The 22,941-nt window shown below is 46.9% G+C and overlaps 1 protein-coding gene across 2 annotated transcripts in view; it reads right to left on the reverse strand.

The window, feature by feature from the left end:
- Positions 1 to 22,941, reverse strand: part of ZFHX3 (zinc finger homeobox 3) — a 264,904-nt gene that overhangs the window by 93,990 nt on the left and 147,973 nt on the right. For both annotated transcript variants that reach the window (XM_009196784.4, XM_017953504.3), the window contains exon 4: positions 11,807 to 12,038. In XM_009196784.4, the coding sequence (XP_009195048.2) occupies positions 11,807 to 12,038 (232 nt within the window). The remainder of the gene's footprint in view (positions 1 to 11,806; positions 12,039 to 22,941) is intronic.

Here is a 22,941-nt window from a genome sequence, read left to right on the forward strand (position 1 = left end):
GCCCTGTACTCAAGGTTGCTGGAGACATGGCACCTCTACTCCCTGCCAGAAGGGGCTCCCCTTAACTGGGGGCCACGGGTTGAGTGGCGAAGGAGGCAACTCACACCTGAATTATAGTGGACTTGTAAACCTGAACAGGGCAAATCACAACTTTGGGAGGCTGAGGCAGGAGGATCACTGGAGGCCAGAAGTTCAAGAGCAGCCCTGGCAACATAGTGAGACCCTGTCTACAAATAAAAAAATTAGCCAGGCGTGGTGGTGCATGCCTATGCTACTTGGAAGACTGAGGCAGGAGGATCACTTGAGCCCAGGAGATGGGAGGCTGCAGTGAGCCCTGATTGTGCCACAGTACTCCAGCCTGTGAAGAGATCCTATTTCTACAAAAGAACAAAAAAACTCACCAACCAAAAGTCCAGCTGACACCTACTACAAAATCCCAGTTATTGCCATAAAAACATATGGGCTGGGTTCAGGGCTGCACAGCAGATGGCCAGGCCACATCCTCATCACACACACACTTCACTGGTGCCAGTGCTGGTGACAGGCTAGAAGCCACTCCAGTGAGGACCCCTGCCAGGGCCAATCAGATCAGGGCTGCCCTCCATGCTGTGGGGTTTCTCAATGCTTCTGAAATGGACTCACACAAGAAAATCACACAGGGCTTTGGACATTAGGAAAACCATCCAAAGCGTTCCCACTTCTCAGAGCAACCCGAGGCACGCGCTCTGGAGTGTGCAGAGTCACAGAGAACTGCTGCCTCTTTGCTCACCTCAGTCTCAGGATTTCTTCATTTCTATCCTGGAGAGAATCCAGCGATGGATCACACTGCTTTGTTTTCTAGACACAAAGAATCCCACCCCTCGGGCAAAGTGCTACTTGTCCCATGGATGAGTTTGTCAGCCCGCAGCAAGGAGGCGAGACGCAGCGAGAAGAGCACAGCCCTGGGCCCTGGGCCTCTGCACCAAGTCCCTACTCTGCTGCTGTCTACAGCAGCCCTGTCCTCAGGAACATTCTACAGGGAAGGAAATGGCTTCTGTCTGCACATCCAATACAGCAGCCACTGGCAACATGGCACTGAGACAGATGGGCTGGTACAGTGGGAACCTAGCGACCTGAGACATCCAGGATTGCCAGGAAAGGCCCGAGTTCGCCTTTGCTTTATGCTTGTGTAGGACAGGAATGGCCCTGTGGAGGCTGCCCTCGGGGCTTGCATCACAGGCTCAATCTGGGAAAGACCAGCCTTGGGAAGCAGGATGTGACTTGCCCTGGAGGCGCAAGTGAAGGACGGGCTCCGAATGAAAGCTACACAGGGTAACAATATACACGCTGGGATCTTTCTATCATGTCTAGCCTGGAGTATATAACACGGGGTAAGGAAAAACCAAGGAATAAAAAGTCCTTCAGGCACTTCCAGTGACTGAAATCCTTTGGATGGAAGTCCAATCAATCAACTGGCACCGTATTGAATTCTACACTGTAACAGGCCATAGAAAAGTACAAGGCTCTAGCAAGCATCTACCCCAACCAGAGCACAAACACCAGGGCCACCCAACACCGCACACAAGCCTAGTGAGATCTGCTGAGTTCCTAAAAGCGCAGGGGGCAGCAGGGAGGGGTTTATATTTCTTTTTTTTCTTTTGAGACGGAGTCTCGCTCTGTCGCCCAGGCTGGAGTGCAGTGGTGCAGCCTCTGCTCATTGCAACCTCCGCATCCCGGGTGCAAGCAATTCTCCTGCCTCAGCCTCCCGAGAAGCTGGGATCACAGGCACCTGCCACCACGCCTGCCTAATTTTTATATTTCTAGTACAGATGGGGTTTCACCATGTTGGCCAGGCTGGTCTCCAGTACCTGAGCTCTAGTGATCTGCCCACCTCGGCCTCCCAAAGTGCTGGATTACAGGCGTGAGCCACCGCGCCTGGCCAAGGAGTTTCTATTTCTATAAATTCCTCCAAAAGGAGCCTAACACAGGCCAGCCTGAAGGAGCACCCTCAGCAAAGGCAGCTTTTCTTGATGCTAAGACCATCAAATTTCCCAGGCACAAGAACCTTCCTCCATGTGGCCGGCTGTCAGTCCTCTTGGTGTTTGCCAGCAGGGAGGTTTCAGCGAGGGCTGTGGAAAGAGTCATGGTAAAATGGACTCAGAGGACTCATGGCTCTGACCCCTTTTCCTGTCCTGACGAGTGTCTTTGAGCACTTCCAGCTTCATTCGGATTCCCCTTCCAGTGGTCGCAGTAGTTAATCCCATACCAAGGCCAGCACTGAGAACCGTGTGCTGAGAGCAGGAAGCCAGAGAAGGCCTGGTGGGCGCTGACGGTTCTGCCCGAGGCGACTTCCAGGATCTCCATGACCTCCCTTCATCTCTCCCACCACCTTTATGTCCTACCCACCTGCCCTACCCAAAGTAACCATAGAAAAGGAAACAAGAAACTGGCCTCAGATATCAGAAAGTCCGGGTTATAGACTGAACTGTGGTTCCCCCCAGCATCCTAGGTTGAAGTCCCAACCTCCAGTACCTGAGGATGTGTATGACTGGAGACAGGACTTTCAAGGAGGTGATTAGGTTAACATGAGGCCTTTAGGGTAGACCCTGATCCAATCTATCTGGTATGTCCTAATCATAGAGAGAGACACCAGGGGGACTCCCACAGAGACAAGGCTGTATGAGACCAAGGCCTCAGGAGAAGCCAAACCTGCCGGCACCTGGATCTTGCACCTTTAGCCTCCAGAACTGTGAGAAAATACAATTCTTTTGTTTAAGCCAACCAATGGAAATGGGGGGTGAAAAATACATACATTTTTTTTTGACTTTATAATATGACAACTGTGGATAAAATTTTGGGTTGAAACAACAGATGGCCCTGTACCAAGAAAATCACACACTGTCTGATTTTTGATATTCTAATTAGAGCAGAGGTCAAAGATCTTTTAAAAGCAATAAATGGCTCCTTTCATTAACATATACACAAAAGGTCTCAAGATAGTCTTGAGGTATAAAACGATAAAAAGCCATTTAACATCCACTCTGAAAAACACATCTTTACAAAGTCCTTTCAAAGTCCCTCAAAACTGCTAATGGAATAAGACATAAGTGGCAAAATGCAAAATTAAATGCTTATTTGAAGACGTTTCTCCCATACTGAGAAAAACTGTGAAACAGAAAGAAAGATCAGCAAGAAAAGATGTACCCCATCCAGGCTGGCGGGAACCACACTTCTCCAAAATGCAAGCCAAAAAAGATTAAGGAAAATGTCGCCCAAACCTAGTCTGGGTCTACCAGAAGTCTGAGGAAACCCAGTGAGGAAGAGCTGAGCATGGTCCAACAGAACTTTCTGAACTGTTCTAGAAATCTGTACTAAGTTAACCATGAGCCCCATGGCACTATTAAGCACTTGAAATCTGGTTAGTATGATGCAGAAACTGGATTTAAAATTTTATTTAGCATTAACAGAGAATTTTGAGATGCTTCCTTGTGGCTCTCAGGGGATCTGAAAGCCCAGGAACCAGGGAGGTATGGGTAGTGCTTAGACTGATTTGTGAGGCCACAAAACTTTCCACTGCTCGTCAATGTTTGAAAAAAATAATTTGGAACCATAATTCTTATAATTGGGTCACAGTTTGAAGGGGGTTCCTTAACATCTGTGACTCGGAGAAAAAGCCTTTGAGCTATTTCTGTACGCAGAGAGACAGATGCATGTTCTATTTCCTCCCTGGCCCCTACCAAGGTCGGGAACAAGTTTCATATAGGAGGTAAGCAGCCCTAGAAATGGATTCTTTGGACGTTACTAAAGACGGTACAGGTACAAATCGTTATTTCTCTGGAAACATCCATTCAGGCAATGGAGAAAGTGTGAACTCCAGAGGCCAGGATGGGGGATCCACATGGCAGGGGTCTGCACACACGGCAGGAGACAGCAGAGGACGGCTGCCACTCTCTGCTACAGTCGGCTTTAGAACGTCGCTCCCCTCCGGTGAAATCCAGGGACAGAACCCCCAACTCCCCCCAGCACAAACACCCACTCACTGGCTAGCTATCCACATTCACTCTAGGGCAGAGTTTGAAATTGTCAAGTTTCTTGGATATACCTTTCGAAGGTGACTTGGGATGTTTGAAAATAAAGGTTTCACAAAAAGAACACTTGGTGTGACATGATGTCCTGTGGCTCCCTTGGGGGTCCCCACGTCACTGGGCTCTGACGAGCCAACGGGGGTCTCTGGCATGCTCACATCCGTAAACAGAGGACCCCCTGCCCAATGCTCACCCCTCAACATACAAACACACCCATATACTGTCTCTCCTAATTCCAGGAACCACCAGCAGGTACCCCTTTTTCCTTTTATTTTTTGCTGTGCCAAAACAAACAAACAAAACAAAAAAACCCTCCCTAGCAGTGAGAGGCTACAGTATCACTGCTTCTCCCAGCGGGCGGCATTAGGCATGCACTACCAGCCACTCATGAAGACAGCATGGAAGACAGCCTGGAGACCCTGACCAAGAACAACACTAACCAGAAGGGCAGTGTACAGCTGATGCCACAATGTCACATGCTGAAACAACACGCACAAAACCCTGGGAGCTCATCATCTCAGAAAAATAACGCAACGAATGAATGATGGGTCTAGAATATCAAAGAATGAGTGAATATGAATCACTGCAGCCCAGGCCACTGCAGCCAGGTCTAGGTAACTGGTGAAGAGGTGCAAGTCCTGGAGCAGCCAGCCAGGACATAGGAGGCTGGGTGGGAGGCTGCACACTCAACCCACTGCCCACCTGTCCATCCTGGTGATGCCACACTTTCTCCAGGAGACCTTACAGGCCAGCAGCATCTGACAGCAGTGAAACAGCACTGTGTATGTCCACCTTCCAGCAGACCAGATCATTAGCATATTTTGCAGAGAGCAAGCAGAAAAGTTTAATTGCCCTTAATTACTCAGTTCAACAAGGCTCCTAGATAATGGCTCTCGGATTTCTTGCCTGGTATCGACGTAATTTCCCTGATTCTGGCTTCATTATATCCCTAACTTAGAAGCAACAGCCTCTCCAAGATGGCTTTCCAGAACAGACACTGAAGTTCCAGTGAGGCTGGGCAGTTGCTACAAAGGTTTCATCTATGAGGAGTCAGATTTTTGGCCTTCACACCACTCTGGGGTGTGTGTGTTGGGGGGGTGGGGGTGGGGGAGGACACACTAGCATGTACTTAGGAAGGACTAAGACAAGAAATATGTAATCAGAAGCCATCACAATTACAAATGTAAATGAACAGGCAATTGGCACTGACCTTTGTAGATTGTTAGAGGACTAATTAAGGCAAATCAAGAACTCTGTTCCAACAGAAAAACAAGACAGTGTACACCCTGAGAACTACTCCTGTCCTCTCTATGTAAATGCAAAATGCAGGAGAATCACAGAGTGATCAAACTACGAATACTGGCAAATAAAAAACACCTCCATGAACAAAAGACAATCAAGATTTACTTCTTGGTAGCCTGTTAGTGATTTTGCTAAAATCTCTATCAACAAACACCACCACCATCTGAGCCCTTGCCACACATCTGACATTCTGTTAGTCCGTATAAATACATCCCACCCCAAAACAGCCAGACACCAGTCACGAACTCCTTGCTTGAATGATGATTTTAAAAGCTGTAAGAAAAATACTTACAAAAAGGAATCAACCTATGTTATCCTGTAAACTCATTTTTCATTTAACAACATTATGTTCTCTTTTCATGTTCATATATAATGACCTCTCTTTACCCTTGCATTGTGAAGCATCTTTCTAAAAAGCATGCTGAAATTTACAATCCCTGTCCAAACAGTCCTTCATCAGGGAATGTCCTTTAGACAGATAAAGTCGTATTTTCTCCATGCCTCCATAAACGCTTCAAATTTCAGTCACCCCCATTTGTTCTGATGCACTTTTACATTTAACGTCTCTAGTTAAAAATACTTTAAGTTCCTATACCTTCCCCAAGCCCGGTCAACAAGAAGTACAGTAAAAAGGAAAGCAGAAAAAAGCATGGGTGTGCTGGTTTTATAAAAACAATATTTCAGAAATTCAGAGCTGGCCACAACATATTTTAGTGCTATCAGAAAAATTACACTGAAATTGCATATAATTTAGCTATTTACGAAAAAAAAAAAGATATACTTTATATTTAGAGAGCAGCCTTACACCAACTTTGAAAAATAAAAACAAAAGCAAGTAAGAAAGCTGAAGACAGTATATATTCTTGGTCTTTTAAGCTGTATGAGTTAAGCAGAACTCCCTGAAACTTGGTTTAAAAAATGATCCATCAAATGAGGCCAGTGAGTGCTGCAGTTAAAGGCTGTCACCAAAACCACACTGTCACTTGGCAAGCTGTGTGCACCTCTCTGGCCCCAGAAATTCACTACCATGAATGCCAAAGATGTATCTATAAAGGGGGATACTGCTTTTTGCTCCAAGCAAAACAAGTCTCTGAAATTCTGAATCATCGTGCGCCCTCTGTAAACTGAGTCCGGGTCCAGTTACTTCCAATGCCTGAGCTGGTCTAGTCATCAGTGTGTCCATACTGAGAGCGCAGTATGTCCATCAGTGATCAGCTATGCTCTCCAGCTCAGAAAAAGCCTTATATGTAATCGGTCGTCAGTAAAGAACTGCTGAACTTCATTACATGCATGTAAAATTTCGAGGTCTATGTCTACGTGAAAGAGAAAGTACTTAGGACAAGGCGAGTAAGAGAGAAAACAGGAGGAGGAGGAGAAGGAGAAAGGCTGACAGCAGAAACACAAAGGGCCTGTGTTCTCAAAGCCCAGGGCACTTGATAGAATGAAATTAACTACAGTTTCACCCAGGAGCCAGAAATGCCTTTTAAATAAGCAAACAGGGAAGCTGATCCTCCACATGACCCACCTCTGAGAGCTCTCCATTTTTCAAGAGCTTCTGGTCAACTAGGGAAGCAAATGGCAGCTGCCGGCAACTCAGGGCTCCGGCCCAGGGCATTGGCCAGTGATGATGAGTGGCTTCTACCTGTGGGTGGGTAAGTATGAAATGCCGAGACCAAATCCCAACCAATTCCAGAGACTACTTGGTCTTGCAGAAAAAACACTCAAGCCAATAAAAATAAATTGTGGGGGTTGGAAGAGGAACCTCACCTGGTGAGTTACTGTCTTTGAAAGATGTATTTCCAAGCCATTTTTAAAACAGGAAGGCCCAGCAGGCATGCGTGCTTGTGTCTCTTGTGGGGTAAGGGTGGAAAAGTGTAACGACAAAGACCATCACACTGAACCAAAGACAATTTAACACAGGACGCGGCCTGCCCACTGACATAAGGGCAGAACTCCACCACGGCAGGGCCACACGGGCACAACAGCCTAACTGTTAGCACTCAGCTGGCGGCCAAGGCTCCGTCCTCTGGTGCAGGGCAGGACTTAGATGTATGTGCCCAACCACAAGGCCTCTCACAGGGTTACGTAGCCAGTCATGGCAGATATAGATCCTGGCTGCTACCAGAAAATTCTGAAGGGACGGAGGAGACCTTTGCAATTTCTTCTACCTTGACTCCCTCCTCCAGACCCACAGGTTCACATGGGTTGGCAGGCTACATGATGAACTGGACCGAGTGGCAAACAAGTGACTTAAATAAAGGTAAACTGGGAATAGATGATATTTTTTTGTCATCCACAGGGCAGGAACTATTGTCGAGTTCACCCCTCCTGCCTTAGGAGGAGACATCTAGATACCCGCAGGTGGTGAACTGAGACTGGGGATGAGGTCCAGAACTCAGAAGGGACAGGGAGTTATTTCTGAAGGGTTTTGTGTAATATTCTGTGGCACGTGGACAACAGAGGAGAAGAGGAAAGGAGAAGGAATGTCATCACTTAGCAGGATGATGACAGAAAGCCAGAACTTCCAACTCGAGACAGCACAGCCATGGATGGGCAGCTTCCGGTCAGAGCGGGTGGGGCTCCTAAAAGGTGCTCCAGGACTTCCTAATGCTCCTGATGCCACAGGATGACGTTTCTACCTGAAAAATCATGTCCTGACCCTTGTGTTAAAGAGGACAGAGTTGGGAATAGTCTATAGAGTCGATGTTTACAAAATTTAAAGTTGATCATCTTAAATGTCTCAATTCTACCAGGTCCATAATGTCCACTCTCTTGAAGATACCCTTTCAAGTTTTGAAGAGCCAACCCCTGGGGAGAGGGAAGATATATCTTAAGATGAGTTTTCTTAAAGCGGTTCCTAAAACAGAACCAAGTTCTTGTTAATGTCAACATGAAGAAATAATACGTAATACTTTGTCCCTTTTGTCATCAGTAGTATGGACTGAACTGGAGCCTGTGTGTGGGAGGGGAAGAGTGTGGCGTGGGGAGGGAGCAGGGGAGAGAGCAAAAACATGACTCCAGGTCAAAGCCAATCCCAAAGGATCTTGAAATACGGAAGGGAAGTCCATCATCTCACTGAAGTTGCTCACACGCGTCTCGGGGAAAAACCCCTAGTACACACTAAATGAGAGGAACCTCGAAGGCACTGGTGCCGGACTGCATCCACGGAAGCACCACATTCCAAAACAGGGAACTGTTTGTTCCAGGCCACAGACTCTGGGTGAAGTGGCAGTTGTACACTGTTTACTGTGGGCATCTCATTAATACAAAAGGAATTCTGAGCAGAGTGAAAGAAGGAATTGAGGGGTGAAATGGACCAGGTTTTAACAGACGATTAAAACAATGATGTCTGCAGAGCTGGCCACATAAACATCCCAAACAAAACACAAACCCTGAGCGAGAAACAGGTCTAGGTGTGTTGGTAGAAAGAAAGAGAACCCGGGGAATGACTCGACAGTGCACTTATGCAGAGCAGCGGATCAAACGGAGGCCACAATCCCCGGGTGGGGCACGGGCTCCCCCACAGCTAGATGGCCCAATGGCCTCAGCCTCAGGCCCGTCCTCGTCCCTCACTCCTGAGAGTGCTCCCGTGCAGATAGATGGGATCAGAGGCAAAGCAGAAGCTCCACCAATTAAGGTGTTTCAACTGTAACCAGAAGAGGCATTTGAAAAACACATGGCAAGAGACAGTCTTGCAGTGACCTTCAAGTGACAAAAATTACCCCAGCACCCAACAGCCCTTTCCTGAACAAACGATTCCTACTGACTGTCAAAACCTCGACCACTCTGGCTGGGAGAAAAATTCCTGAATTGTGGTCTATCCCATCATTTGGGAATTGCTGTTTCATTTATATGAGGAGGCAGCGAAGGAGCAGTCGGATGATCCGGAGAGGAGCAGGTGGGCAGAGGGCTTTGGAGGGGCTTAGCAGGGATGCCTCCAGGAGGAAATGAAGCTGACAGAAAAACTGATAGAGCAGAGCGTTCAGAGATTAGGAAATGTCTACTTCTGGCAGAGTAAGGTTCGCCATGAATTAATCATAGGTACCTAGAAAACCAGAGAAAACAATAAGTTGTACAAGAAGGTAAATGAAATTATAAAACTCTACATGGCTCAGCTGCGATTAATATTTATAGTTATAATAATGAAAACACTGAATATTAATATAACCCCCAATTATTATTTAATCATAATAGAAGGTGGAGGGAGGAAGGACTGAGTGTGGAGGGGGTTGGGGAATGGGAGGGAGTCCAAGTGGGGTATGGAGGGTGCAGGTGTGTGCGGGGCAGTGCCTATGTATTTGTGGGTAGAGTGAGGGTGCTTGTCAGTGTGTGTGGGGTGTGTGGGGGTACAGTGTCTATGAGTTTATGATGTTTGCATGTGGGGGGTGCAGTGTATGTGGGGGAGGTGCACGCGGATGGGGCGTGTGGGTGCAGTATATGGCTTGTGTGGGTGTGTGAGCGTATACAGGGTGTGTGTGTGTGTATACAATGTATGTGGATATGGTGTCTTGTCTGTGGGCTGTGTATGTGAATGTCAATGGAATGTGTGGGATGCAGAGAAAGTGTGTGTGTGTGCGCGCGCGTGCGTGCATGCGTGCGTGCACAGGTGCAAGAATGTGTGTGTATGAGGTATCGGGGCTGGTGTGTGTGCCATCTCAGTGAGTTTGTGGTTGGGGTACGGGTGTAGGTGCATACGCAGGTGGGTTTGTGGAACAGCACACCAGTGAAATCCTCATCTGCCCAGGTAGAAAGTCAAGAGGTAACATCTAAAACTTAAAAACAAGAGACAGTCGTAGAAGCATGAGGAGAAACATGGAAATAAATAACAAAAGAAACATCTGAAAGTCGAAAGCTGATCCCCTGGAAAAGGGGATGGGAAAGGGGCATGCTCTTCTTCATATAATTTATGTAACTTTTTGCATTTAAAAATTATAAAAACGTGTAATTTTATTATATTAAGGTTAAAGCTGCACACACCCATGATGGCTGAATGGCTGAGAAGGCGCTGCGGGAGACTGAGGGACCAGGAGTGGCCTCGAGTCTCTGGCTTGGCCAGGCCGTTAGACAAGCTGTCATTAAAAGGAAAAAGAAATGTGGCAGAGAGAGTGGTGAGCAAGGGGTCCAGGAAGTGTGACCAATGAGATGTCCAGGAAGCTCAGCATCTGGGAGGTGGGGCCAGTGGCGTCCAGGAAGCTGTTCAAGAGCATTTGGCAGCACCAAGAGATCAAAGCTCAAGAGGCTCAGAGCCGAGGACCAGGCCACAGTGCCCAATGCCCAGGCACATGGGGCAGGCTGAGAACCACCAGCCAGGGTCAGGCTTGGAGACTGTCAAGGGAAGCTGGAGGACAAGAGGAAAACACCCTGGAAGCCAAGGGAAGGCAAGGGAAGGGAAGGGAGCTTCAAGAAAGGGCTAGGCAACAATTTCAAACATTGCAAAAAGAAAACAGTCAGGCCCAGCGCATCCTGGGCTGTGTCAGTCAAAGATCAGCGGCACCCTCCCAAGAGCGGCTTGGTGACAGAGGAAATGGGTTGTAGGAGGTTGAGCCATGGAATAGAGGTGAGCAGGTCAGAGGGTTCTCTTAGGAATCTGGAAGATTCTGTCATAGAGAAAGCAAGGGACCTAGGATGAAAGGAGAGCTTTTCTTGGAAAGTTTTCATTTCGAAAGAGGCGAGTGACTGTCTTATGCATCTAAGTTGAGCACAAGAGACCGGAAGATTGAAAAAATAGAAAAGAGGAGGTGATTCTACCCAATGAAGTCCCAATGGGAGGGGGACTCATGGGTGGAGGGAGGGAAGTGGGGAAAAAGGTGGCTGCAGGGAGGAGACATGGGGAGGTAGAAACGAGGCGAGCTCCCACTAGAAGGTCTAGACACATTGAAGTAGCAAGCAGCGTGGACCCAAGAAACACCCAAAATCACTCCCAAATACAACTGAAATTTTTATAACAAGCACGTGTTTTATTCCTCTCTAAAGTTCAATTTTACTGACCAGACTTTGAGGCCACAAATTGTCTACTCTTAATACTGAGCAGGACACACGACGTTGCATTTGCTATGTCAATCTGAACCAATAAATTGAATCTAAAGTATGCACTGGAGGAATCTTAGAATAGAGAATATCTTCTGTTGGCCTGCTCCCTGGGTAGTAGCTTGTGACCTTCCTAAGACTGAGCCTTGCTCCAAGAAAAGTGCTGCCAAGTTCCTTTAAAAAAAAAAAAAAAAAGAAGAAGAAGAAGAAAGAAAAGAAAAAGACAGAAAGGCAGGCAGGCAACAATCCCTGCACGTTCCTTCCAAAACACAATGCTCACCTGTGAAGTCAGTAAGGAACACGAGGACCAGCTAAACCAGTAATGTCTCCCTCAAACAGAAGCCCTCAGGAGGCCTCAAGGAGGTGAACACCCAGGCCCAACCTGGGCCTCCCACGCCTGCAAGATCACTCACCTGGGTCCGTGGAGGGGCACCTGCGGATGGTGAAGATCTGCCCCAGGTCCTCGTCCTCCTCCGGAAGGCCCTTCTGCAGCCGCTGCAGCTTTCGCAGGCTCTCGCTTCGCTGGTGCTTCATGGAGCGCACATGCTGGATGAGGTTGAGCTTGGCCTTGGTGGAGTAGTTGCACAGAACGCAGTGGTAGTAGCAGCTTTCACCTTCCACACCACTCTCATGCTGCTGCAGGTGCTGCGAGGGACAAAAGAGAAGGACATGCCTCGGATAAGCCACTCAAAGCCACCACTGGCATCAGCCCACACCATCCTGGTCACAGGCAGAGGCATGCCTTCAGGGGACACATCTCCACAGCCAAACAGGACAGTCTTTGATATGGTTTAGCTGTGTCCCCACCCAAAATCTCATCTTGAATTGTAATCTGAACTGTAATCCCCACGTGTTGGGGGCAGGACCTCGTGGGAGGTGATTAGATCATGGGGGTGGTTTCCCCACGCTGTTCTTGTGATACTGAGTTCTCATGAGACCTGATAAGTTTTATAAGGGGCTTTTCCCCACTTCACTCAGCACTTCTCCTTCCTGCTGCCATGTGAAGAAAGACATGCCTGCTTCCCCTTCTACCATTATTGTAAGTTTCCTGAGACCTCCCCAGCCCTGTAGAACTGAGTCAATTTCTTTCCTTTGTAAATTACCCAGTCCTGGGCAGTTCTTGGTAGCAGCACAGTAATGGACTAATGTAGTCTTCAACTGTGAGACTCCTTAGAGGGGTTTTGTTTTCCCCAGAGTACCCTTCTCTAGCAGTTCTTTGAAGAGGCACAGCAAGCATCAGATACCCATTCCTGTCTCCCCCAAACAGCCCTGGCCATGTGGCTCTTCAGAATGTTGATAATCCTGATCACATGGGCCCTCTCAGTGCAACACTGGCTTTCCTGGCGCAAGGTTAAAGGTTTCCCCTTTTGTTCTCTAAAGTGTCCTTCTCTTGTTAGATCAGGGGTTGGCAAACTACGGCCCACAGGCCAAATTCAACCCACGGCCTGTTTTTTGTAAATAAAGTTTTGTTGGAACACAACCACGTCCATTGATTTACACACTGTCTATGGATGTTTTTGAAACATCAGAGTTGAACAGCTGTGACAGAGATGGTATAGTCCACGAGGTCTAGATTGTTACTACAGAAATGTACTAAATTATGACAGGAAAAGTTAAGCCAAACCCTGGTTCAGGTAACAGCCTCTGGTCATCCTGCCTGTACAGCACCCTAGGTCAGGAACATGGAGCCAGAGCTAGTATCTGGCTTTTTCACAAGACAACTCCAGTGTTTGTATTAAAAACCACAGTCTACTGGGAGAACCCCAAATTAGGTTTTCCCCTAGATTAAAAAATGCCAGAAAAATAAATTTCTTCAGACGAGCTCCCTGTCAGTATCTCAAAGTCACCTGGCTTATCATTGGCCAATATCATTGGTAAGTTGGTGTATCAGATGGTCAGACCATCCAAATTACGTCCTCTGTTGTTTTTAGTAGACACAGTGTTGATCCCAGAGCATGGCAGCCTAAGAGCCCCCAGGAGGCAGGCACAGAAAGGATTCATGTCTGGGGTATCAGAATAGAAGAGGTCATGCAGACAGGTGGCAGACCCCAGGCTTCTGTGGCTAGGAAGACTTAAAGGCGACCTAAGAACAAAACTCACAATGTTTCTGAGTCTCCTAGGAATGTAATGAAAGCTGTGGACTCTTTTTGACTAACACAGAATGAATGTGCTCCTGGTGTAGAAAGGCCGTCTCCTTCATTTCCAGTGATTCATTTTAGGGGAAGAGGGAATTCTTTTATTGGGTACACATGAAGCAAGGGAAACACTCCCAAAAGCTTAAATGACTGACCCAAGGTAACCCAGTTAGTTGAGGGGAGAGAGAGATGTAGAACCTGAGGCTTGTCTCCTCCAGCCACGTACCCAGCACCCTTTTGAAGGAGGAAATTCAGGTCATGTGAGTGCTTTATGTGTTCCTGTGATTACGTGTCCATCCTTTTTCCTCCTCACCACCTGTCCTCAACCCCCAGCCCAGTCAGCCAAACCTGGCCCTTGGAGCCATGGCAGGCACACAACAAACATCTCGGAACTGCCCATGTGGCTTGTCTCCTTTCTGACCCACACTGCTTCTGTCTGATGTCTATGCCGGGATAATGGTTTCTAGTCTTGCCCGGATGTCTCATCCTTGCCCAGCTCAGAATGCAAGACACTGACGAGCTAAAATGGTTAGAATGCCCTGAACTCCACGCAATCCTGAAAATACCAGAGTGGCCCTGTTGAGTGCTTCCTATCAAGGGACACTGCCCTGAGGCTCACGTACTGACATGCACACGTCCTGTGTTCACGGATCACGTATGAAAAATCCAGAAGCACATTTGTACTTTGCTGGAAGAAGAAACATAAATGCACCAACTAAGTGTCACAGAAAACTCATGGGAGGGGGGTTGAAGTCCTCAATCACATAAACTGGCTCAAGTATCCCACAGGAAATCTTGCCAACTTGTACATAAGAATGCGACGAGCTTCACAGGCACCAAGAGTGTACAATCTCTTCTGCCCCCAAAATGGGTGATTCACACACTCAAATGCAGCACCTTGGACAAAGTCAAATTTCTATAACAAGAAAGTGTTGGAAGAACCAGTGAGTTCAATCTTAACTATTAGAAAAATTACAACTGGTGATAAAAAGCTACTTTTCTGGAGATAAATTTGAGGGGCTTTTTGTTTATTATTATTTATTTATTTATTTATTTATTTATTTATTGTTTGAGACAGGATCTTGCCCTGTCACACAGACTGGAGTGCAATGGCTCAATCTTGGCTCATTGCAACCTCCGCCTCCTGGGTTCAAGCAATCTCCTGCCTCAGCCTCTTGAGTAGCTGCAACTACAGGCGTGAGGCAGCATACCTAGCTAATTTTTGTATTTTTAGTAGAGACAGGGTTTTACCATGTTGGCCAGGCTGGTCTCGAACCCCTGACTTCAAGCAATCCACCTGCCTCAGTCTCCTAAAGTAGCTGGGATTACAGGCGTGAGCCACTGTGCCTGACCTCTGAGCTGTTTTTTAAAAATGATTTAACTTCACTGCCTTCTCTGCGATGAGGTTCCTTTCAGAGGGTGTCAGGAGGACGCAATGTGCTGAGGCAGTGCTTTCTGGAGGTTACAATCCTGGGGAGAAGGCAGGCAGAAGTGAACGGAGAAGATGAGCTAGCCCACATCCCTTCCCCCAAACTACTCCACGAGGACCCTCAGAACTCAGAAGCCACAAACAGGACCAGGATATTCCAGGATATTCCATTTAGTTTGTCCTAAAACCGAGGAGCTGGAAACCTGTAAGGGAGCCAAGAACTGCTGTCTTAGGTCACCAGGACCAAAAGAATGATATTCATTAAAGCTTCAACTAAAACTGAATGAATAAAAGATAGCAGAGACAATAGCCATGAAATTCAAAGAAATACGTTCCATCAAGAGATTTTGGAGGTAGAATAAACTATGAAATCAGATCAAGAATCACTAAAGCCTTACCTCCAATCCCCCACTACTTCCCTATGAAACAGGATTTCCTCACAATAAGGCATTGAATTTCAAACATCAAATTTGAATATGGATGTGTGAGAGTTCTATTCCAAATGGCTGGAGTCTTCAATCTCTGAGCCAGAAGAGAGGAATAACGTGGCCAAAAGAGTTGGATGGAAATACGATGTCAAATGTCTTTTGTCCTTAAATCCATGGGCTCTTGGGTCATAGGACCGTATAAACCCTGGATTGAAATAAACATCATACCGGGGACTCACACTTTAAAAAATGGATATGATAAAGATACTCTAAAATCCACTCCACACTCTAGTTCATGTTGGTAAACTGCAATCTCTTACACTGCCATGAATTCTTTTGTCTGCCACTTTGAGAGCCATTTTAGCAAGAAACTGGGCATACACTAAAAATCGTGGAGAAAAGAGTAAGAGGAAACAAGAAAATGGAGCCATGGCTGCTCCCACCTACCCTGGTCGAGTGAACACATCTAGGGTCCTCTCCTAGAAACTTCCATGAAAGATTCATTCAAAATTCCAAGCTTGCCTTGTATTCCAAGTTTATTCTCCAAAACACTTAAAAAAATCCAGAATGGTCCGGGTGCAGTGGCTCACGCCTGTAATCCCAGGACTTTGGGAGGCCGAGGCAGGTGGATCACCTGATGTCAGGAGTTCAAAACCAGCCTGGCCAACATGGTGAAACCCCATCTCTACAAAAATACAGAAATTAGCCGGGCGTAATGGTGGATGCCTGTAGTCCCAGCTACTTGGGAGGCTGAGGCAGGAGAATCGCTTGAACCTGGGAGGTGGAGGTTGCAGTGAGCCGGGATAGTGCCACTGCACTCCAGCCTGAGCGACAGAGCAAAACTCTGCCTCAAAATTAAAAAAAAAAAAAAAGAAAATACAGAATAAACTATATCTTGGTTGCCAAGAAACAGCTGTGCATAAACCTAACATCCCAACCCAAACTTCTGCTTGGTTCTACTGATGTCTACCTGCATGTGACAAGTCCTGTTCTCCCCAGATTTTCCAAGCGTCTTGTTATTTTTTAAGTTGTCCAACCAGAAGTAAACAGAGACCCAAAGCTAGCGGCAGGGTCCTGACCTCTGTGACCTTCTCCACATCATTCGGCCATTTCCTAGGCCCTGAGCGGCTCAACCCTGACCCTGTTGGTCAGATCCGCTCTCCCTTCCTTCCAAGTGGCACTGGCCTTATCCCCAGAATCCCACCCTTGGAACCTGCCTAATAAAAAGCAGCGGTAGGGAGTGTGCTAAGAGGCCCATGAGCACTCCACGGGGCAAGTCAGTCAGCCAAGAACATGCCTTCCCCGCAGAAGAGAGTGGATGTTTTCATTTGGAGGAGGAGGGAGAATAATTTGTTCCTGACCCAGCTAATTAGAATACCCTCAATTGGGATCACAATGTATTTAATTAAATTCACTGTAATATATGAAGAATCCACCAAGGCACAAATCCCAGTGGTGCACTCAAGAAAGGAGCTGCCTGCTTTCAGAGTTCTTGCTCTCCTCGCCAGGCAGGAAATTTTTCTCCCACGCAAATCCTGAATTCCCCAACCCCTTCCGCCTCTATCACAGAGCTCACCCGCTGGGGAGGAGGGCAACCGGGTTCTGTTTTTACTTTTTCCATTTTCTTTACTCTGTGCTCACAATTCCTACCTACTCTCCTTTGTCGGGTCAGGAGTGTAATTTTAAAAAGAAAACAAAACAACAGCTCCAACTGTGGGTAGTGTGCTGGGATGCATGCCACCCGGAGACCCAGCGAAAAGCAGCTGGCGAGCCCATCTGGCGGGGTTTGTTTCGGTTCGAGTCTAAGTGTCTACAACACAAGACACTGTGTGCACACGCACACACGGGCACACACATGCACACAGAGTATGTCCAACCCCAGGGACTTAACCTGCAGGTGATGCAGGCAGTGACAGCAGCAACTCCAAGAGCATAAGGAAGAGTATAATGAGGGCATCCCCCTTTGGCTGGAATACTGTTTTGACAATATACTTCCTGGAATACTGAAAATCACAGAGGCCTCCTAGCTAACTCAAGAAAATCCAGTATCTTCCCACAAATTACTAATGAGAAAGCAAGACCAACCAATAGCTCGAGGTCAACCTAGCTAACCAAAAAAGAGTGGGAACTCGGGTCTACCCAAACTCACTTGATTGGGCCAACCTCTCCCTATAACCTTAAATCTGACTATACTTTTCCTTGATCACTGCCACTCCAACTCACTCGCTTGTTTAGAAAGCATCTGGAGGCTGGGCATGGTGGCTCACGCCTGTAATCCTAACACTGGGAGGCCAAGGAAGGAGGATCACTTGAGCTTAGGAGTTCAACAGCAGCTTGGGCAACATGGTGAGACCCGGTCTCTACAAAAGGAAATAAACAATTAGCCAAGAGTGGTGGCACACACCTGTAGTCTCAACTACTTGGGAGGCTGAGGCAGGAGGATCACTTGATCCCAGGAGGTGGAGGCTGAAGGGAGGTATGATCACACCACTGCACTCCACCCTGGCTGACAGAGTGAGACCCTGTCTCAATAAATAGATTAGACAGACTACATAAACAGACTAGATTAGATAGATAGATAGATAGATAGATAGACAGACAGATAGATAAAAACAGATAGATAGCACCTGCAAAAGACTGTATCATAAGAACTGCAAAGGTACTGTAGCTTTCACAGAAAGAAACATCTATGCTTGGCAATTGAATTTACTTTCTGAAATCTTGGAGAAGTATGATGAAGGAAGGAAGTATCTAGTTTGAGTCATAAATGGGAGCAGAAAAAGAGCCCAACTAACTCCAAGTCCTCCAAATGCTGCGCAGTGGATAACAGACTGTCCTCATCTGGATTCACTGGAAACTTGGCACATGTTAGGGGGTCAATGCTATGGCTGGAAACGAAGCCAGGGTTCATACGAGGGCTCACTCACGTCGGTCAAATAGACCTTTTCTTGCACCTCTTCCTAATCCTATTAGGGCTACTCATGCTTTAAAATGTTCATCCCGTCTCAGTTTCGCTAGAAGATGACACTCCAATGCTTCTGACACGGAAACATCTCACAGCCCCCATCCCCCTCTGTGCCTTCCCTTCTAGGTCTGGTCCACCGAGAAGAACACAGCAAAGCCCTCCCTGCAACAAGAGGCACCTCGGATAAAGGGGCTGGCACGTAACACCAAGCGCAAAAAGCAAACTAATCATTTAAAAAGAAGGGAGAGAACAGAGGCTCCGCTGCGCGACTTTGTGGGATTCTACCCCATTAGTATGTTGTGCTCGTTCACCCTAGTCAAACACTGAAAGTCAAAGAGACGAAAAGAGGGCTCTTGTTAGAAAATAATTCATCGTGAAAATCAAAAAAATGTGTTCCTGTTACTTGTTTCCCAGGAAAACTAACCAACTTCTGTCAGAGAACATTGATTTCTATAAATCTGGAGGGGCCCCAGCTCCCTCCTCCTCCCCAACGATAGGAAACTTCTAACATCTGGTTCCTCATGCATGGAATGCAAAATATTGATCAGGTTTTGTCAAAGCCTCCCCTTTAAAGTAGAAATAGACAAAGTACATTCTGACACACACACAAACACACTCAATTCACAAACAAAGCTTCCTCGGGGAGTACCACCTGTTACTACAAACACACCGCAGCCGCCCTCTTAGCACACTGTGCTGTGCACACAGGCACAGAGGGCAACTCCATTTCCACAGCAGCCCCTCTGAGCCAGCCAGCTATTCCAGGAGACGCCAGGTGCTTCCTGCCCAGCAGAGGAGAAACTCCATAGTGGAATGTCCCGGAAAACCCCCAAGACACCTGTCAGGCCAAAGGCAGGCAGGACAGCCTGCCTGTAACTCTTCTCAGTCCATAGAACTGGAGGCCCCATGATGGAAGAGGCTGCCTGGTACAGCACCCCTCTCCAGGGAAAGACAGCAACCACAGCACACAACAGCTCCAGCTTCTCCCTTCAGGGACAGGACTACGAAATCTCACTAACAAATCCGGTGAGAGGGATGGGGAGAAGATGGGGATCAGTAAGTCTGCTAATTCCTCAACTTGATAAGATGCAGTAAGGAAGACATAGCGGCTGTTCACTCACCATCATATGCATGCAGAGCATTTACTGTGGGTGAAGCATCTACACACACACTTCTGTTTTCTTTTTTGTCTGAGACAGGGTCTCACGCTATCGCCCAGGCTGGAGTGCAGTGGTGCGATCATAGCTTACTGCAGCCTCAACCTCCCCAGGCTGAGATGATCCTCCCACTTCAGCCTCCTGAGTAGCTGGGATATAGGTGCGTGCCACCACGCCTGACTGATTTTTTAATTTTTTGTAGAGAGAGGGTCTGACCAAGTTGCCCAGGCTGGTCTCAAACTCCTGGGCTCAAGCAATCCCCCCACTTCGGTCTCCCAAAGTGCTAGGATTACAGATGTAAGTCACCACACCCGGTCCACACACACTTTTAAATTTTCACATTACAACCCCATGAGGTGGGTCACATTTGGCTTTTATCCTTGGAGGAGCCCAAAGCTCAAAGAAGCCTGCAAGGTCACACTGAGCATGGAGGAAACAGGACCAGAGCCTGAGACTTGAGTCCAAGTTCCAAGTCCACAGCCGCCAAGCTACGCTGCACAGACTGCAGGGGGTTGTGGAACATGAGACTCTGCAGACCCAGGTGTTCACCTCGAATGCCTAAAATTAAACAGAAAATCCCTCCAGGGGTAATGCAGCCAGGAGTGGGGGAGGTTAATTTTCTCATCAGCGAGATCGCGTTATAGTTCCAAATGTAATGTCACATTTTTAGGAAGACTCCTGGAAGGTCAACCTAAATATATATGTATATTCCGTTCAATGCTGGCTTTTCATCTGCTCAAGCTCTCGTCCTTGACACATGCTAATTTAGTTCTATTTCATTGTAGGATCCCTGCAGACACCATAAGATAGAAGCCCCAACCATGATTTATAAGAAAAAAGTAAAAGGAAGTAAAAATGTTCCCTTAGATGAATCCATTTGGGTTGCTCTGACCTAGTTTCTGGTTTCTAGGCCAGGCTCCTTAGGCCGTGGAACAAGCCATGATTGCTCGCTCTCCATATCCAAGGCCAGAGCGAAGACTTCCCGTTCCTCTACCTTTTCCCTTACACAAATCACATTTCCTGATTCAAAATTCTCAACATTAGTGGCCCTGAGAAAAACAGTAAGTTCTAGAAGGAAAATAACTATCTAAGTCTATACCTGTCTACAGGTTGTATCTGCCTTGGCTTTGACTCTTTTCTGGAAAAACACAAACATGCATCCTTGTGGAATGTCGACGCCGCCATGTAAACACATTTCACTTTCCTCTGTTAGGAGAGCTCCAGAAAGGAGTGTGGAGCCACTGTTTATACATGGGGAGGAAATTTATCAGGCATGCATTTTTACCATTATGGGAGCAAATTATTAACCCTGTCTCAAAAAAAAAAAAAAAAAAAAGCGTGTGTAGGCGCTTTGCCCATAGTAAATGCTATGCATGCATATGATGGTGAATGAACACCCCCTACATCTTATTTCATGGTAGGACTCTGAGGAAGGGGCCTACCAGAGCATAATGTCACAAGCAAAATGAGGACTGGTTTCCACAATGGTTGAGTGAGTGTGCACAGAGCTCAGAAGCTGAGGGGAGTATGTGGGTGGTTAAAACAACAAAATGGGTCCCACCAGGCTAACCTCAAACTGACTACTCTCAGAAACAACCTAGAACTTCCAGAATCTGACAATCATCTCTTCGCTAGGATATCATATCAGGAGCAGCAACTTTCTCTCATTTGTAAGATGTACTTCTTCCCTAGCACTACTTTCCAGCTCTCCCAAATTTAGGTCCCCATACAAAAATAAAAGCCTCCTGATATAGTTTGGCTGTGTCCTCACGCAAATCTCATCTTGAAGTGTAGTCCCCATAATCCCCACGTATCATGGTGGGGACCCAGTGGGAGGTAACTGAATCATGGGGGTAGTTACCCCTGCTGCTGTTCTTGTGACAGTGAGTTCTCATGAGATCTCATGGTGTTATAAGGAGCTTCCCCACCCCTTCACTCTGCACTTCTCTTCCTGCCACCATGTGAAAAAGGACGTGTTTGCTCCCCTTTCCACCATGACTGTAAGTTTCCTGAGGCCTCCCCAGCCATGCTGAATGGAGAATCGACGAAACCTCTTTCCTTTAAAAATTACCCAGTCTTGGGTATGTCTTTATTAACAGCGTGAGAATGAACTAATACACCGCCATATACATACTACTCTAGCCTGAGCTCATCCAACTCCATGTCAAACCGTTGCCAATAATGATGGTTTGTGGGGCACTGTAGATTAAGCGGCCTGGTGGAAAACCCTCACTCTGAATCTCACCAGCTGTGCCATGTAGGGCAAGTCACATACAGTTTCCTTGTGTGCAAAACACGGGCAATAACAGAGCCTCATTTCACTGCTGGGAGGAATCAATGGGATAATTCACATAAAATGCTTCATACGATGTGTCTGATACATGGTTAGCCCTCATAATAAGTGAGGCTATTAGTAATGTTACTTTTCATCAGTTAATCTTCAGGATTAGGGATGGAAATGAACATCTACTGAACATACCTATTTGATATTTCTCTCCTTACAACCAACCCTCACTCCTCCCCAGGCTCCAAAAAGGAATCCTTGGTTGACAATAAAGAAACTGACATATAGGAATTACGACATGGACAGAGGATACTGAACACACACAGGGCTGCCTTCTCCCTTACAAGAAGTGCAAAACTTGCCAAAGTCAGGCTGTTGGTGTAGGCAGAGCCCGAATCCAAACCTTAAGCCCATGCCCTTGCCACAAAAAAAAAAAAAAAAAAAAAGTTTACTGGGTCTGTTTGCCCATCTGCGCACCAATATAACAGAATGCAAGGACCACGTTCTTTCTCATGTCTGTCAATACCCCAGGTGAGGAGCAGGGAAGGGAGGAGAACTGGGCTGAATCGTCTGGGAGACACTTCCCTGATTCTCCAAATCCACTCAAGAATTTGCTTATTTGTATCTCCAATCCCATGACAGTCAATCCAGCAGAAAAAAACACGTTGTCTACTGGTCAAAACAGGTGTGCTACTTCATCTGTAAACTGGAGATATTTTACCCACCCTGTCTTCCTCAAAGCAATTTTTAAAACCGCATGAGAAAATTTCCACATATGTGAAAATCCTTCGGAACACGTGAAGAACTACCCAAATATTTGAGACAGTCATGGTCTTTCTACTGTGAGTCCAGATCTTGCTTCGTCGCTTCTGATGGGCAGGTACAGCTAGGTGGGCTTGGTGATGGATGACGCCATTGGTGTTCCAGCTCAGTGGTTCTCTAACTTGAGCGTGCATCGGAAGCACCTGGGAGGCATGCTACGCCCTAGATCGCTGGGGCCATCCCAAGGGTTTCTGATTCAGTGGGTCGGGAGTGAGCCCCACGAATCTGCATTTCTAACAATCTCCCAGGTCATGATGAGGCCAGTCTGGGACCACACTTTGAGAACCGATGCTCTGGTCAGGACAGCAATGGCCACGGAAAAAGGACC

Source organism: Papio anubis, chromosome 18 (assembly GCF_008728515.1).
Source record: "Papio anubis isolate 15944 chromosome 18, Panubis1.0, whole genome shotgun sequence".
In the NCBI taxonomy this organism is placed as follows: domain Eukaryota; kingdom Metazoa; phylum Chordata; class Mammalia; order Primates; family Cercopithecidae; genus Papio; species Papio anubis.